At 56.3% G+C, this 14,685-nt stretch overlaps 1 protein-coding gene across 2 annotated transcripts in view; it reads left to right on the top strand.

Moving 5' to 3' along the window:
- Positions 1-4,936, top strand: part of HSF1 (heat shock transcription factor 1) — a 38,046-nt gene extending 33,110 nt beyond the window's left edge. The window contains exons 10-14 of one of the 2 annotated variants that reach the window (XM_035124623.3): positions 679-765; positions 2,352-2,457; positions 2,572-2,631; positions 3,549-3,618; positions 3,946-4,936. In XM_035124623.3, the coding sequence (XP_034980514.3) occupies positions 679-765; positions 2,352-2,457; positions 2,572-2,631; positions 3,549-3,618; positions 3,946-4,148 (526 nt within the window). In that variant the 3' untranslated portion in view covers positions 4,149-4,936. The remainder of the gene's footprint in view (positions 1-678; positions 766-2,351; positions 2,458-2,571; positions 2,632-3,548; positions 3,619-3,945) is intronic. The other variant, XM_035124624.3, reaches the window with a different exon arrangement.
- The last annotated feature ends 9,749 nt before the right edge of the window (positions 4,937-14,685 follow it).

Here is a 14,685-nt window from a genome sequence, read left to right as displayed (position 1 = left end):
CCCCAGGAACAAGGAGAAGATGGTGGATCCCAGAAGTGCTGAGAGGGCTGCTGCTTGCCTGCTGCTGGAAACTGCAGGAGGGTAGAGGTCTGCTCTTGCACTCAGGTCCTGCTTGCTGGCTTCCCATTGGGACACCTGGTTGGCCACTGTGGGAATAGGATGCTGGACTAGATGGGCCTTTGGCCTGATCCAGCAGAGTTCTTAGGTTCTTACCACCAGGGGGCAGAGGTCATGCACTTCCTGTCTTGGAAAAGTCAGGAGTTGGATGTAAAACAAGCAGGTTGAGGTCAGTGAGTTGCAAGTACCTGATTCTGCTGGTGGAATTTGGAGGTTTTGGCCCTCAGTCCCCAAGAGAAGCACAGTTTGGATCAGGCACCTGCCCCAAGGAACAAGAATCTGTTGCCCCAGGAATACGGTTGCTGGCTCGCTTCTGCAGGCAGTACCACACCTTCCCTTCTCTCCCTGCCTGCCCCGATGTAGGGTCCCTCCGGTCAACTGCTCTTTGCTCTCTTCCCCAGAGTTGGTTCACACCAAGGGCCTCCCTCTTGCTCTTCCTGGAAGGGGTCGGCTGCCTGCCCTTCCTTGCCTTTTGAAAGTAACCTCCGTTTCCTCCCTGAAGGTGCCGAACTCTCTGGGGCTCCTGAATCCGAGTGTTCCTCTTCTCTTTGTATCTTTCAGTTTGGCTCGCTCTCCGCAGATGTCCGAAGTCACCTGCCTTTTCCCCAGCCCTTCCTCTGCCTCACTGCACTACAGACCACAGCAAGGGTTAGCATTTACATTGCTTGCTGCCCCCCCCCAGGCCCTGTGACCACCAGGGAGTGCTGGGAGGAGGTGTCCCTTCTGCCAGGCCACCCGGCTTTCCTTCCACATGGTGCTGGGAGGGTCATTTACTTTGGGGATCGGGTGCCACACTCGCTTCACACCGGAGTTGGACCCACAATGTAGAAAACCACCTTTTTGAAATGCCCGTCCCTTGTGGCTCGGGGTGGGGGAATGGGGAAAGGTAAACCCTGAAGCACCTTTGTACGCTGAAGTTATCCCTCCCAGTATGGGGCATCCCCTTGAGGGACACCGTATCTCCGGGGTGGAGCGCAAGAAGATCCCAGGTCCACTCCCTGCTGCAGGGCCAGCCCACCCATGAGGCAAGGCAAGGCGACTGTCTCAGGCGGCAGGATCCACAGGTCCTGCCCCTAAGAACTGCACACACACACACCCCACCCCGCTAGTGCTGCAATGGCAGCAACAGCCGCAGCACACTCCTCAAAGGCCAGATCTGTGCCCCTGCCCCGAACGCTGCCCCTCCAGCGGCCTCTTGGAGAACAGGAGGGGCTACCCAGTCTCCTCCCAGCCTGCTCTTGATGTAGCTCTTCCCTTGCCCCTTCTTCCTTGGTGGGCTTCTTTGTGGTTCGCCTCAGGTGAACTCCAGGCGGCAGGCAGGTTTCCTGGCTTTTTAAGCACGTACAGAACTGGCCTCCTGCCTCAACTGCTAAGTCTGCTTCAGGCGATTCGCCTTCGGACTGAGTGGCCACAACTCCCGGTGTAGAGCTTGCTCCGAATGCACTTCCCCAGTTCCCCCTTTGAATGGCTCCGCCCTTCCCAGTCTCCCGTCTTTGGTCCACGTCTATAATCTGATTGGGCAACTCTGGGGCGGCCCATGCCTGCCGCTCCATAGGAGGGGCTTGGGCCCAGCCCTTGAGAGCCCCGACTCTAAGCAGTGAGGCTTCCCCTGCTGATCTGTAAATTGAACCAAGGCAGGCTTGCAGAAACCAGAAGGGTTACACACTGGTAGCTGTAACCACTGGGTCTGTTTGTTGGGGGGGGGGTAGTGGCAGGCCTGTGCAATTCTGCTATTCCAGAGCAGGCAGGAAGGCTTTGGGCAAGGAGGCTTCTGAGAGGCAGCCGGGCTCAAAGGCAGTGGGCTGCTCCGGGCTCAAAGGCAGTGGGCTGCTCCCTCACTTGTGACCATTGAAGGCATTTCCTCCTCAACCCAAGAGCAGGCTGGAGGCCTTGGTGGGTGATGGGAGCACAAGGCTGCTGTCCTCAAGGGGGCCAGGAAGATGGGGGTGGAGATGCACTGGGCCCAGGAGGACCCCTAGGAACCATGAGGAGAGCCCTGCTGGATGAAACCCAAAGAAGCCCTCCTCCCCTTGTGGCCAGCCAGGTGCTTCTTGTGGGGAAGCCCCTCGAGCAGGAATTGAACTCAGTGGCAGCCCTCTCCTCCTTCCTGCTGTTCCCCAGCAACTGGCAGTTCAGGGACATGTGCCTCTGGTCCTGGAGGAAGCAGGCAGGCAGCCACCCTGGGCGTCAGCCCTGGCCCTCGCTGCCATCTCTCTCTTCTCTTGGGTCCCCAGGAATGAGCTGAACGAGCACTTGGACACCATCGACTCCAGCTTGGATAACCTTCAGACCATGCTGAGCACCCACGGCTTCAGCGTGGACACCAGCGCCTTGCTGGACGTGAGTCTTCTGCTCAGGAGTCCCTGCGCCTGGTGGGAGGGGCAGCTGGGGGAGGGTTGTGCCTCACTCTGCTAACGTCACTGTCCCCTCTCCCGGCCTGTCTCTCGTCAACAGCTCTTCAGCCCTTCAGCGACCGATTTGAACTTGCCAGATCTGGATAGCAGCTTGGCCAGTGTGAGTTTGCTCAGGGAAATCTCCGTCAAGGACCTCCCCTTTCCAGCCCTATATGGCGAGTCTGAGTCTGAAAGTGCTCTCCTCCTCGGAGAACCCCACAGGGTGATGTCATCCCATCAGCACCTCTTCTCAGGCAGTGCTAATGAGGTGCCGAGTGGGCCTTTCTCGGCGCAGCCTTCTGCTCAGCCCCGCCATCAGCTGACCAGACTCCCCAGAGTTGCTCGCTGGATGTGTTGATGGGAAGATGAGGCTGAGGCTGAGGCTGCCTCATTCCCAACACATCCCTCTAAAGCCCTTCCTCTGTTTATTCACCGCCACCCACCAAGGCACAGCCTGGAGGCAGGGCTGCAGAAGACTGGTCCAGATCTGATCCTGGAGGGTGGAGTTCCCCAGGAAGCTCTCCTGCACCAGCCCCATTGAAGTGAATGGGAGCTCTTATGCAAGAGCTCTTCTGCAGCTTTGTTTATTTCAGTGGGGCCTGTGCAGGAGAACTTCCTGCCGGATTGTGCCCTACAGTCAGGGAGGTGGTACCGTGTTTCTCATATTATAAGACATGTCTTATATTTATTTTTTCCTCAAAAAAACACACTATGGCTTATTTTCAAGGGATGTCTTATTTTTTTCCTCCTCCTCCTGCCGCGTCCGGCATTGCTGCTGCGCCTATCACTATGTCTTATTTTCGGGGTATGGCTTATATTCCTTGAATGCTTAAAAATCCTGCTATGGCTTATTTTATGGGTATGTCTTAAAATATGAGAAACAGGGTAGACCCACAGTGCCAGCCAGCTAGGGGCTCTCCTGTGGGGTGGTGGGTACGGCTGGGGCTTGATTCCCGTGAGACATGCCCAGCAAAGCCCCCTCCTTGCTCTCTGGGCCTCACAGGCTTTGGCTCAGCAGCGCCTCCTCTCCCTTTGCAGATCCAAGACCTCCTCTCCTGCCAGGAGCAGCAGAAGCCGGCAGAGGTGGAAGACTCTGCAGCAGACACAGGTGGGCATCACGGCTGTTCCTCTTCTCTCCCTGCTCCCACCCACTGATTCTCCCAAGGCCAGGCAGGAGCGTGAACATCCTAGCAGCTGAACGAGCCGTCCTGGCCCACACAAGGGGAAACTGAGGCACGCCGGGGGGTGGGGTTCCTGTTGCCTGTTTGACCTGCCTCTTCTCCATCCAAGTCATGCTGCCACAGTGGGGGGGGGTGTTCTGCTTTGCTCTGGGGGCAGTCTTAGAGTTTCCAACCAAGAAAAAGTCCTCCTTCCCACGGCAGCCTTGCCCCTCCCCCCCGGCCCCTTTCTGATGGTGTCTCTGCCCTTCCCGTAGGCAAGCAGCTGGTCCACTACACAGCGCAGCCCCTCTTCCTGGTTGACTCGAGCTCCATGGACATGGCCAACACGGAAATGCCCATCTTCTTTGAGCTGGACGAAGGACCCTGCTTCACGGAGGACGAGTACATGGAGGACCCCACCATCGCCCTCCTCTCGGGGCCGGAGACTCCCAAGCCCAAGGACCCCTCTGTCTCCTAAGGCCGGGGCCTGGGCCAGTGTGGAAGGAAGGAAGGCCGGACTCCAGGAAGGGCCGGCTGGCCAGCCGCCCCCTTGCTTTGCTCCAGTGACGTTGCAGACGAGCCCCCTGCTCTCCCTTTTGGCTCTCTGGCCAGGCTGCGAGGGCGTGTTTGTGTCTGTGCTTCGGGTGCCCACCCCTCCGGGTGGCGGCTCTGGGTGGGCACCGTGGCTTTGGAGGGGCGGGGGGATGCCATTGGTGGAAGACGTGTGTGTGTGTTCCTTGGCTGTTGCTGCTGCCGCCGCCTATTTTGGGTGCCAGGCGCCCTAGGCCTGGACGCTAAGCACCGACCCCTTGCCCTGCCCTCTAGGCGGAGAGGAAGGAGAGCAAGCGAGTGAGGAGGGCGTCGCTCTCACTGGGGAGGGGAAGGAGAAAAGGAGATGGAGAATTCCCCCTCCCGTCAGGATGGACTTGTGGGCATTTCGAGAGAAATGAGAGTGCCTCTCGCACCCGGGGCTCAAGGGCTGGGTCCCTTTGTCACGTCTGCTGTTGCGTGTGTCCCCAAATGTTACAGGGCGCCAGGGCGGGAGGAGGTTGCCCCACCCGATGCCCCTTTCCCCCCACGGGGCTTGTTTCCCTTGGCTTAGCAGTAATGAATTTGTACATTTGCATTTTGATTGTTACTAGAAGAAAATTGTATTTTGGATTTTTACATGAGAGAAGAAGCCCCCTCCTTCCCCCTCAGCCTTCCTCTCTCCTGCTATATAAATACCTATATATACATATTCAAATATATCTATATATATATCTATACACGTGAAGTGGCCCATCATTCTCTAGGCGCAGCACACTTTTCTTTCCAAAACATCGCGGGTCCCATCCTGCCAGCCAATACTGGGATGCGGATCCCAGTTACTGCCCAAGGGAATATTCCTCCCACCCACACTGGAAGCGGAAGAGTGGGGAGAAGGGGCCCATCCACCTTCTAAAAGACTACGGGCCCTTTTCTGCCCCCGTCCCCACAATATCCTGTCTCTGCAAAGGTCTAGATCAGGCATCCCCAAACTGCGGCCCTCCAGATGTTTGGCCTACAACTCCCATGATTCCTAGCTAAGAGGACCAGTGGTCAGGGAAGATGGGAATTGTAGTCCAAAACATCTGGAGGGCCGGAGTCTGGGGATGTCTGGTCTAGATAGAGCAGGGTGTCCGTGGTGTTTGTCTTCACCCCACCCCCCACCCAGTGGCTTTTTGTCAGGTTCACTCCTTCATCAACTGGAAGCTTCCTCCTCTGCTCTCAAGTGGACCAGAGCCTTCCAGCTGGCCAGCGAGCAAATCCTGCCAAGCTCCATTTAGTAGCTGGAACCAGCTGACGGGGGGGAGAGCAGAGCGCTGAGTTTGCGGATCAGGATCAGTGAACTGTGCCCAAGCAGCTGGGGGTGGGGGGTGGGGATCCTGCAGAGAAGCCAGTGGGTTGCCTCCCACCCACCCTCCCTCCCCAGGCGAGACTCTTGGTTGCAGCAGGAAAATGAGCCGGTTGCATCCTTCGAAAGAAAACCAAGGCAGGGGCCTCTTCCTCCTGATGCTTCTCAGCCTCTCTGTGTCCAGAGGAGGTGGAGAATTTGGGCCCTCCAAGCAGGGAGCCGAAGGGCCTTACAAAAACAGAGGCAGGGGGTTGTGAGGCTCCGGCCAGGCCTGGGGCGTTTGTCAACCCAGTACGATTGCCCCACAGCTCACTGGGCTTGCAGAAGGGCCGTTGTGGGGTGCCAATGGACCTCAGCCTTCAGCTCTGGATTTCCCAGCTATGAAGCTTTTCATGCTCCAAATGCTTTTTATCCTTTTCCGATTCTGGACCTCCTCCGTTATAATGGTCTCCATGTAGCAATCCCCGTTTTCTCATTTGGCAAGGGAGGATCAGAGGCTGCTGGTCCAAGACCTTTTGGGGTGGGGAACGTATCAGTGGAGGGGGTGGCATGGGGAATGTGACAGCGAGGGCGAGTCAGGGGCACACACGCAGAGGCGTAGAAAGCGCTTCTGGTCAAGAGGGGCGGTGTGGGTTTGTGAGAAGCGCTGGCAACAGACAGCTAGCCTTGTCATCGGCTGCAAGTCTCCAGGTCAGTCACAAATTCGGCACGCTGAACTCTGACAACTCCAGCCCTGCCACAATTAACTGGGCAAAAATATTCCAAGCTTGCCCTGACATGACCTTTCGGGGTGGGAGGTGGTTTTGGTCAGCCTTGTCAAACCTTTAGAATAATGGAATTGTAGAGTTGAATCCCCATCCCAATGCAGGGATTACAGCTAAATAATCCCCGACACTCCACCTTCCCAGGGAGTCTGTTCCATTGTCAAACGGCTCGCTCTTTCTGAAAGTTCTTCCTTGTGTTGCGTGGGAATCTCCTTTCTTGCCATTTGGATCCATTGGTTTGGGTCCCACCCTCCAGAGCAGCAGAAAACAAGCTTGCTCTCCTGTCCCCTCTGTCTTCTTGCTCCACCCCCCTCACCTCCCGGAGGCCCCAGTTGGAACGTGGCTCAAGGGCCAGCGCCGCCCCTGCTGCAGTGCTGGGACACCAACTCTTAACGTGGTTTGCTTGTCTTTATTGAACAAGGAGGCAGGCCCACATCTGCATGCATTAGCAGGACACAGTACGGCAAGAGCAAGTCGGGACAGCAGCGGAGAAGGCACCCCAACCCCCAGGGCCACACAGAAAAGGCCGGCAAGGTGCTGCTGGCTAGCCACACGATCCCTTGGCAACGGCAGCCCCCTCCCCAAACCAAGCACACACAGCAGCCTGACTCCTGGCCAGCACCCATGCGCTGCCGCAAGGTGAGCGCTGCCCTCAGAAATCCAGGTCTCGGAATGAGGACAGGATTCCTCCGCCCTGCAGCAGGCCTGGTCACAATCCAGCTGGGGCTGATGGCAGAAACCCTTCTTCCTTGCCATGCACCTTGTGGTGCCCTCCAGAAGCTTTGGACTACCTCTCCTGCCTGGCAGGGGCTGATGAGAGTTGTAGCCCCAAACACCTGGTCTAGTCCTAAGTGCTCCCCCCACCCCCCCAAAAAAATTCTGGGGTAGGAATCAAAGACAGGTGCTGTTGCCTGCCAGCCAGCCTCCCACCCTGCAATCTAGGAAGCTGCCTTATGCCGAGTCAGACCCGTTGCTCCACCTAGCTCAGTATTGCCTGCACAGGCTGGCAGCAGCTCTCCAGGATATCGGAGAGGGAATCTCAGCCCTTCCTAGAGAGGCTATCGGCAATTGAATCTGGGACCTTCTGCTTGCGCAGCAGATGACGAACCAGTGACCTGAAGCCCCCCCCCCAAGACAGTTATGGGTCCTTGTGCAGGCCTAGCAGGAACCCCCCCCCCCGCTGTTCTGCAAGCTACTCCAAGCTCCCAGGCAACCGGACTCTGCTTTGCTTTCCCTCTGCTTCTTGGGGCCTCGCCTTCCATGCCCCTGGGACACGTTCTCACACTCCCCCCCCAGCCCCACCAGTGGCCCAGAGGCCATGGAAAGCTCTCGGACTAGAAACTTGCTTGGGCTGGCCAAGAAGGCAACCAAGACTCCTGAAGGCTGGGGTGAGAGGGACCTGGGCTACCCTGAGACCCAACAGGCGACTGGGACGAGCTGCCTAGGATCTGGAAGCGAAGCCTGGGGAGGAGGCTCCTGCAGCTGGAAGCAGGGCACCAGAGAGCAGCGGGCCAAAGCTGCTGTCCCGGGTTTTGCTTCTGCTAATGGCCAGGCCTGGTTGCTTGGCAGGGGGGGGGCTTTTTCCTCTAGGACACCTTCATTTGGGTTCCTGTGTGTGGCTTGGCTGGCTGGCTGCAGCTTGGCATACCCGGGGCAGTGGGCAGGTTCCTGCGTTTGAGCACAGGAGTCAGGCTACATGGCCCTGGGGTCCCTGTGGCCAGTCGGGGCGGGAAAGGTGGCGTGAAAAGCACAAGGGGGGCCGGATCCAGGGGGTGGAGAGAGGGGAGTCTGCAGGAGGAAGCGAAGGCTCAGTCGGCAGTGCAGGAGCAGGCAGGCGACGGCTGTCCGCTGGGGCATCTCAGGGCCTTCAGCAAGGGGGGGAGGAGGAGGAGGCAGCAGCGCTCCTCACATGCCTGTGGAGAAGAAAGAAGAAGCCGCTCACCTCATCTTCCTGGCCTGGCACCTCACAGACCCCCCCCCAAGCCTCTCTGGAGGGTCTCCTGCATGGATTCCTGGAGGGGGGGGGGTCCAGTCCCAACTCTGATTCTAGGGTTCCTGAGCCATGGCAGGTTGCCAAGCAGTCAGGGCTGGATCTGTTGGACCAATGATGGTCCTTTTGAAGATTGCAATGGTTTTTTTGGGGGGGGTGCAGCAGTGGAAGGAGCCTCCTGGGACAAGCAAGGAGGCCTGGAGCTGCTGCTTTGGGAGGCTGAGTGAGGCCCCCACCAGGCTGCCACTGTTTTGCAGGAACACACGGAATTGAGGCTCATGCCTAAAGTGTTCTGGCACCACAAATCTACTATAAAACATTTTGATAGGACAAAATGCACCAGGAAATGCACTAAAATTCATGGTAGTGGAGGCAGGGAGATCGGGACGGCACATAGGCGCTCCCTTGTACCACGTCAGACCACTGGTCCATCTAGAGCCCAGTATTGTCTGACACAACCTTGATGGCAGAAAGCGAGGAGGAATTAAAGAACCTTTTAATGAGGGTGAAAGAGGAGAGCGCAAAATATGGTCTGAAGCTCAACATCAAAAAAACCAAGATCATGGCCACTGGTCCCATCACCTCCTGGCAAATAGAAGGGGAAGAAATGGAGGCAGTGAGAGATTTTACTTTCTTGGGCTCCTTGATCACTGCAGATGGTGACAGCAGTCACGAAATTAAAAGACGCCTGCTTCTTGGGAGAAAAGCAATGACAAACCTAGACAGCATCTTAAAAAGCAGAGACATCACCTTGCTGACAAAGGTCCGTATAGTTAAAGCTATGGTTTTCCCAGTAGTGATGTATGGAAGTGAGAGCTGGACCATAAAGAAGGCTGATCGCCCAAGAATTGATGCTTTTGAATTATGGTGCTGGAGGAGACTCTTGAGAGTCGCATGGACTGCAAGAAGATCAGACCTATCCATTCTTAAGGAAATCAGCCCTGAGTGCTCCCTGGAAGGACAGATCGTGAAGCTGAGGCTCCAATACTTTGGCCACCTCATGAGAAGAGAAGAATCCTTGGAAAAGACCCTGATGTTGGGAAAGATTGAGGGCACAAGGAGAAGGGGACGACAGAGGACGAGATGGTTGGACAGTGTTCTCGAAGCTACGAACATGAGTTTGACCAAACTGCGGGGCGCAGTGCAAGACAGGAGTGCCTGGCGTGCTATGGTCCATGGGGTCACGAAGAGTCGGACATGACTAAACGACTAAACAACAACAACAACAATTGTCTGCACTGACAGGCAGCGGCTCTCCAGGGTGTCAGGCAGGGAGTCTCTCCCAACCCTGCCTGGAGCTGCCATTATTGCAGATTGAACCTGGGACCTTCTGCTGCAAGGCAACTGCTCCGTCTCTGAGCTGTGGTCCCTGCCACAACCAGCAAACACTTCTTGCTGTACAACCTCCCAACAATCCAACGGGAGCAGATGCTCAATAAGGAAAGGGGGTCGTATCGCCTCCTCTGCAAGGTTCCTGCAAGCAAATCTGGTTGGGCGTCTAATGGGCACAAACTGCCCCACATGCTCCCTCTGTGTAGGGCATGGGGTGGGCCTGGAGTGCAGCAGGGTTCCCCCCCAGACACGATGGCATGCCCGCTTTGCAGGGCTCCATGGTGCCAGGGAGGTCTTTGTTCCTGGGAACGGCACATTCTGAACCAACACTGCTTCCCCTCCAGCCCGGGAATCCTGACACTCGAGGGACATGTTGCAAATGGGTGACCCTGCAAATATTGTGGGGCGGCAACACCCTCACTCCCTGACTGGGATTGATGCAAGCTGGAGCCTGGCAACATCTGGAAAACCCCCCCCCTGATTTTGGGGGTCAGAAATGCATTTCTCAGTGAGTTTGGTAGAGGCCACAGTGGCCTTGAGCAGGAACCGGACCCAACTGCAATGCCTTCAGGGGACAAAAGTGGGGGCACTTCAGGCGTCGGCATGAAAAATCAGGAATGGGGCCCCAGCGGTTGAGGGCATTGGAGAGGCATCCAGCTAACCCAAGGCAAAATGAACCTCAGAATCAGGCCAGCAGCCTGTTCTCCCAGGGGCCAACCAGTGCTGTGGCCCTTCGTGGGACACTTATCTTGGGAGGCGAGGGACTCCTCTGAATCCACTTCATGGTCCAAGCCTGGGGAGGAAAACATCCCAGATTACAGCTAGAATAAAGGTAAGAGGAGCCTGCAGGATTGGGCCAAAGGGAGCCCACCCAGTCCAGCATCCAACCAGATGCACATTAAGGGAAACCCGAAGCAGGATTTGTGCGCAAGAGCAATTTTCTCAGCAATTGAGCCAAGCCTTGCCCCTGACTGTCCTGGTCTCCCCTCCGTCTCCCACGCTGCTTGCCTCCCCCAGGACAGAGCCTTGCACAGCCCTCTGGAGGGATTGTCCCCACACAGAGGCTTCACATCAAGCGCAAGAGACCTCCTTCTGTGGGGTCGCCCCTTTTCCGAGACCCCTGATGTGACTCCCAACCCAGGAAGAAGAACTTACTTTCTTGGGACTCGTGGGAATGAGCGGGAACATCCATGGCGGGACCTAGAGAAAGCAGAGAGAGACAGAGGTCCCTTCCATCTCCCACAGGTGGGCACGTGGGGCTCAGAGGTGGCCTGGGCAGTGCTGGGTGAGCCGGCAGCTCTTCTCCTTCCCCAAGAAGGTGCCCTCCAGGTGGACTACATCTCCCATCACCCCCCGCCAGTATGACCAGGTTGTGACACTGGGGTTGTGGGAGCTGACCCAAACATAGGAGCCATCCCCTAGGGGCTCCCCACCCCCATTTGAGGGGCATTGCCATTCAATATGATTGATTATGCGGGGCGGGGCTTACCAGGACATACTGTATTTTATTCAAGTTGGCACCCCTCGACCCAAACATTGAGAGGATCAGAGGAGGCCCTGGCGCGGTTTTCAGTGGAGTCACAGCCAGGCCAGGGAGGCCTGGGGGGAGGCCTGGCTTGTAAGTCAGGGCAGCTGAGGTCAGAGCCCCCCCCCCAAGAAGGCAATAGGGGAGTTGACAGGAGGGGTTGTTAGACAGTGGAACCGACTCCCTCGGGAGGATGGGCTCTCCTTCCTTGGAGCTTCTTAACCAGGGGTTGGGTGGTCACCTGGGTGCTTCAGATGAGGTTCCTGCATTGCAGGGGGTTGGACTAGATGACCCACAGGGTCCCTTCCAACTCGAAGATTCTATGAGTCTATGATTTGGACCCATGGGAAGGCAGCCTGGCAGACGTACCACTCTGGGTGTCTCCGGGCAGAGGGTCCAAGCTGAAGGATCCAAGATTGGAGGCATCGCTGTTGAGCATCACGTCCCCGTTGACCTCATCGGTGTGGGCGCGATTGGCCCCTGCAAAGCTCACGGGGGCCACCTCTGTCCAGGGATGGAGCAAGAGAGGAATCAGTGATGAGGCTCTGGCAGCCCCCTGCCCCAAACGGGGGCATCGCCTCTGGGTACGAGGGGGGTCATACGGTGGGGCTGGGGGCCTTTAAAGTGAGCAGGGATGGTGCCAGCATTTTGCCACCTGAGGTCCAAAGGACAAGGTGCCACCCGCCCCTTGGCTGCAGGGAAGCTCCCTTGACTGGCAGCTGGGCCAGCCCTCTGAGTTGTGGGCTGGCAATGGGGGCAGCACACCCTCCACCTCACCTGGGGCAGGCTGTGTGGAATGCACTGCTGTGTCCTCCAACAGAGAGGGGGCCAGTTGGGGGGCCCAGGAGGCAAAGGAGTACAAATGGGGCCAGGAGAGGAGAGCTTGCTGGGTCGTGCCTACCTGTAGTCATGGGATCCGCAGGAGTTCCGATCTCACCTGTGGACATAGAGACAGGTGTTCAAATGACGCACGACAGAGAGGCTGAACCCCACTCAATCTGCTTCTAGACATTTGGTGGAATTCCAGTCAAGGCCTCCATCTCTCTGTGGGCTGTTTGTCGGGAGCCAAAGCAAGTCCCAAACTTTAATAGCTACTTGCAGAATGTGGACCCGGCTCAGGGGCTGAGCCTCCACATGGCCAAGGAAGGTGTAACGGGGGGGGGGGGGAGAGAGAGAGAGAGAGTGAGTTGGATGTTGTGAAGTAGCAGCAAGGATGAGAGTGTCCCTGAGCATGAGCAGAGGGCATCGCTCTCACACCTGAGGCACCACAGCCATCTCCCCCTGGCTTGAACCATCTGCTAGAGATTCTTTAGCTGTGAGTCCTGAATGGCAGGGGGCTGGACTAGATGACCCCTGGGGGTCCCTTCCAACCATACCATTCTATGATCCTCCTTTTTTGCTAAAGGGGCATCTCTGGCCTCCAGGATTCCACTTACTTTCTCCCGAGGCCTCGGATTTACTGGAGATGATGGGCTCTGAGTTTGCCATGGGCTCTGAAAGAGATGGGGAGGGGGAGAGAGAGAAGCTGAAGGGGGGGCTGGGGGTCCCGTGCGATGAATCCCCTTTGGGCATTTCCCCAAGTGGAGCAGCAGCTGCTCTGCGTGCAAAGGGGAAGGACTTTGCCACTCAAAAGTCAAGCCCCTTTAGACATACATACATACCTGTTGTCTGGCTGCCTGTGGGGGACGTGGGGCTTGGGGAGGTCAGGGGCTCTGCAGAGAGGGAGAGAGAAGCAGTTGCTTATTATCATTGTTGTGGGGGTCAGCCCCTTCCATTTCTTGGGGTCCTGTACCTACCTACCCAGCGAGGGTTCAAATCCCACAGAGGAGGTTCCTGAACTAGTTGGTCCAGCCTCTTTGTAAGACCAGGGCCTTAGCTGGCTGCTGCTTAAGTGTCCTCATCGGCGTCACAAAAGCCTGAGCTGGGATGCAAGAGCTACCACTAAGTGAGGGGGCCCTCCAGGCCAATGGGTGGGCTTTTCCTCCACCCTCCCCTCCCCTGGCTGCTATTTAGGAGAACAATAGCCAGAGAATGTGCATGTGAGCTGCAAGCAGGCCAGAAGCTTGAAATATGAAAGGATGAAATATGAAGCCTGAAATATGAAAGGATGTCATATGGAGGAGGGAGAAAGATTGTTTTCTGCTGCTCCAGAGAAGCGGACACGGAGCAGTGGATTCAAACTTCAAGAAAGAAGATTCCACCTAAACATTAGGAAGAACTTCCTGACAGTAAGAGCTGTTCGGCAGTGGAATTTGCTACCAAGGAGTGTGGTGGAGTCTCCTTCTTTGGAGGTCTTTAAGCAGAGGCTTGACAGGCATATGTCAAGAATGCTTTGATGGTGTTTCCTGCTTGGCAGGGGGTTGGACTAGATGGCCCTTGTGGTCTCTTCCAACTCTATGATTCTAAGCCGGAGACACAGAGATCTGCTGGATCTGTGCTGGATCCAAAGCTGCGACTAATATAGAAGCAGGATCTGTTGTGGGGTTAATGCTTGGAGCCCCTCCAGCCTATGCTCAAGTTGCATGCATGTGCTTTTAAAAAAACCAACTTATATTCTAAACCAGGGGTGGCCACCTCCCAAGAGACTCTGATCTACTCACAGAGTTAAAAACTGGGAGTGATCTACCCCCTTTTGGGGGGGTTCAGGTCAAAGCTGTTGAGTTTTTTTAAGGAAGGGAAGCCCTGTTTTTTTGAGTTTAGGTCAAACTTGTTGAGCTTCTTTTAGGAGGGAGGCCCATTTTTGTTTAGGGCTTCAGGTCATAGTTCAGCTTTTTTTAGGGAGGAGGAAAATTTTGGGTGAGCTTTTTTTAGGGGTGCCAGTGATCTAGCAGTGATCTACCACAGACATCCAGTGATCTACTGGTAGATCACAATCTACCTGTTGGACGTGCCTGTTCTAAACTGATCACCTTCTTCCCAAGGAAACTGAACAGTGGGAAAGTGCTGGGAATCGCTGGAGTCTCTCACTGCTCAGAGGTTGTGTAGCTGGGGTGCTAGCTGCTTCTTTGCTTTGCAGGATGCTGGCCTCTTCTTTTCCCCTTTACGGGGGTCCCACACGCCCAACTTCCGGGGCCCCTCCCTCTCCCCACCCAAGTGCCGCCTGCAACTCACCATCTGCCACCACAATGGCCAGGAGCAGAAGCGCGGCTGCCGTGAGCAAGAGGAGCCTGCAGGGCAGAAAGGAAGAAAGAAAGAGGGGGGCTGAGCGTGGAGAGGGGGCTGGAGCATTAACATGACAGTGGTTAAGAGTCTGAGCTTTGAGCCATGCCAGAAATCTCAGCTCGGCCGTGAAGTCCCTGGCCCTGCCTCATGGCTTTGTTGTAAGGATGGCTGGTTGTGCAAACCTATGGGAAGAGCTTTAAGTGCTTAAATCAGAAATAATATTGTTTTAAAAGTTCATCAGGTTCTTCAGCAGCGGAGAGGTGCCTGCTGGGAAGTCACACTCCGATCCCAGAAGTGGAGGGCATTCTGTACATGCTCAGTGGCACACCCATTCACCCCAGCTATGATGGGGCACGATTCCCTCAG

This window comes from Zootoca vivipara, chromosome 8, assembly GCF_965207765.1.
Source record: "Zootoca vivipara chromosome 8, rZooViv2.hap1.1, whole genome shotgun sequence".
In the NCBI taxonomy this organism is placed as follows: domain Eukaryota; kingdom Metazoa; phylum Chordata; class Lepidosauria; order Squamata; family Lacertidae; genus Zootoca; species Zootoca vivipara.
The sequence above is the reverse complement of the archived record's forward strand: the minus strand, read 5'-3'. Positions and strand labels throughout refer to the sequence as shown.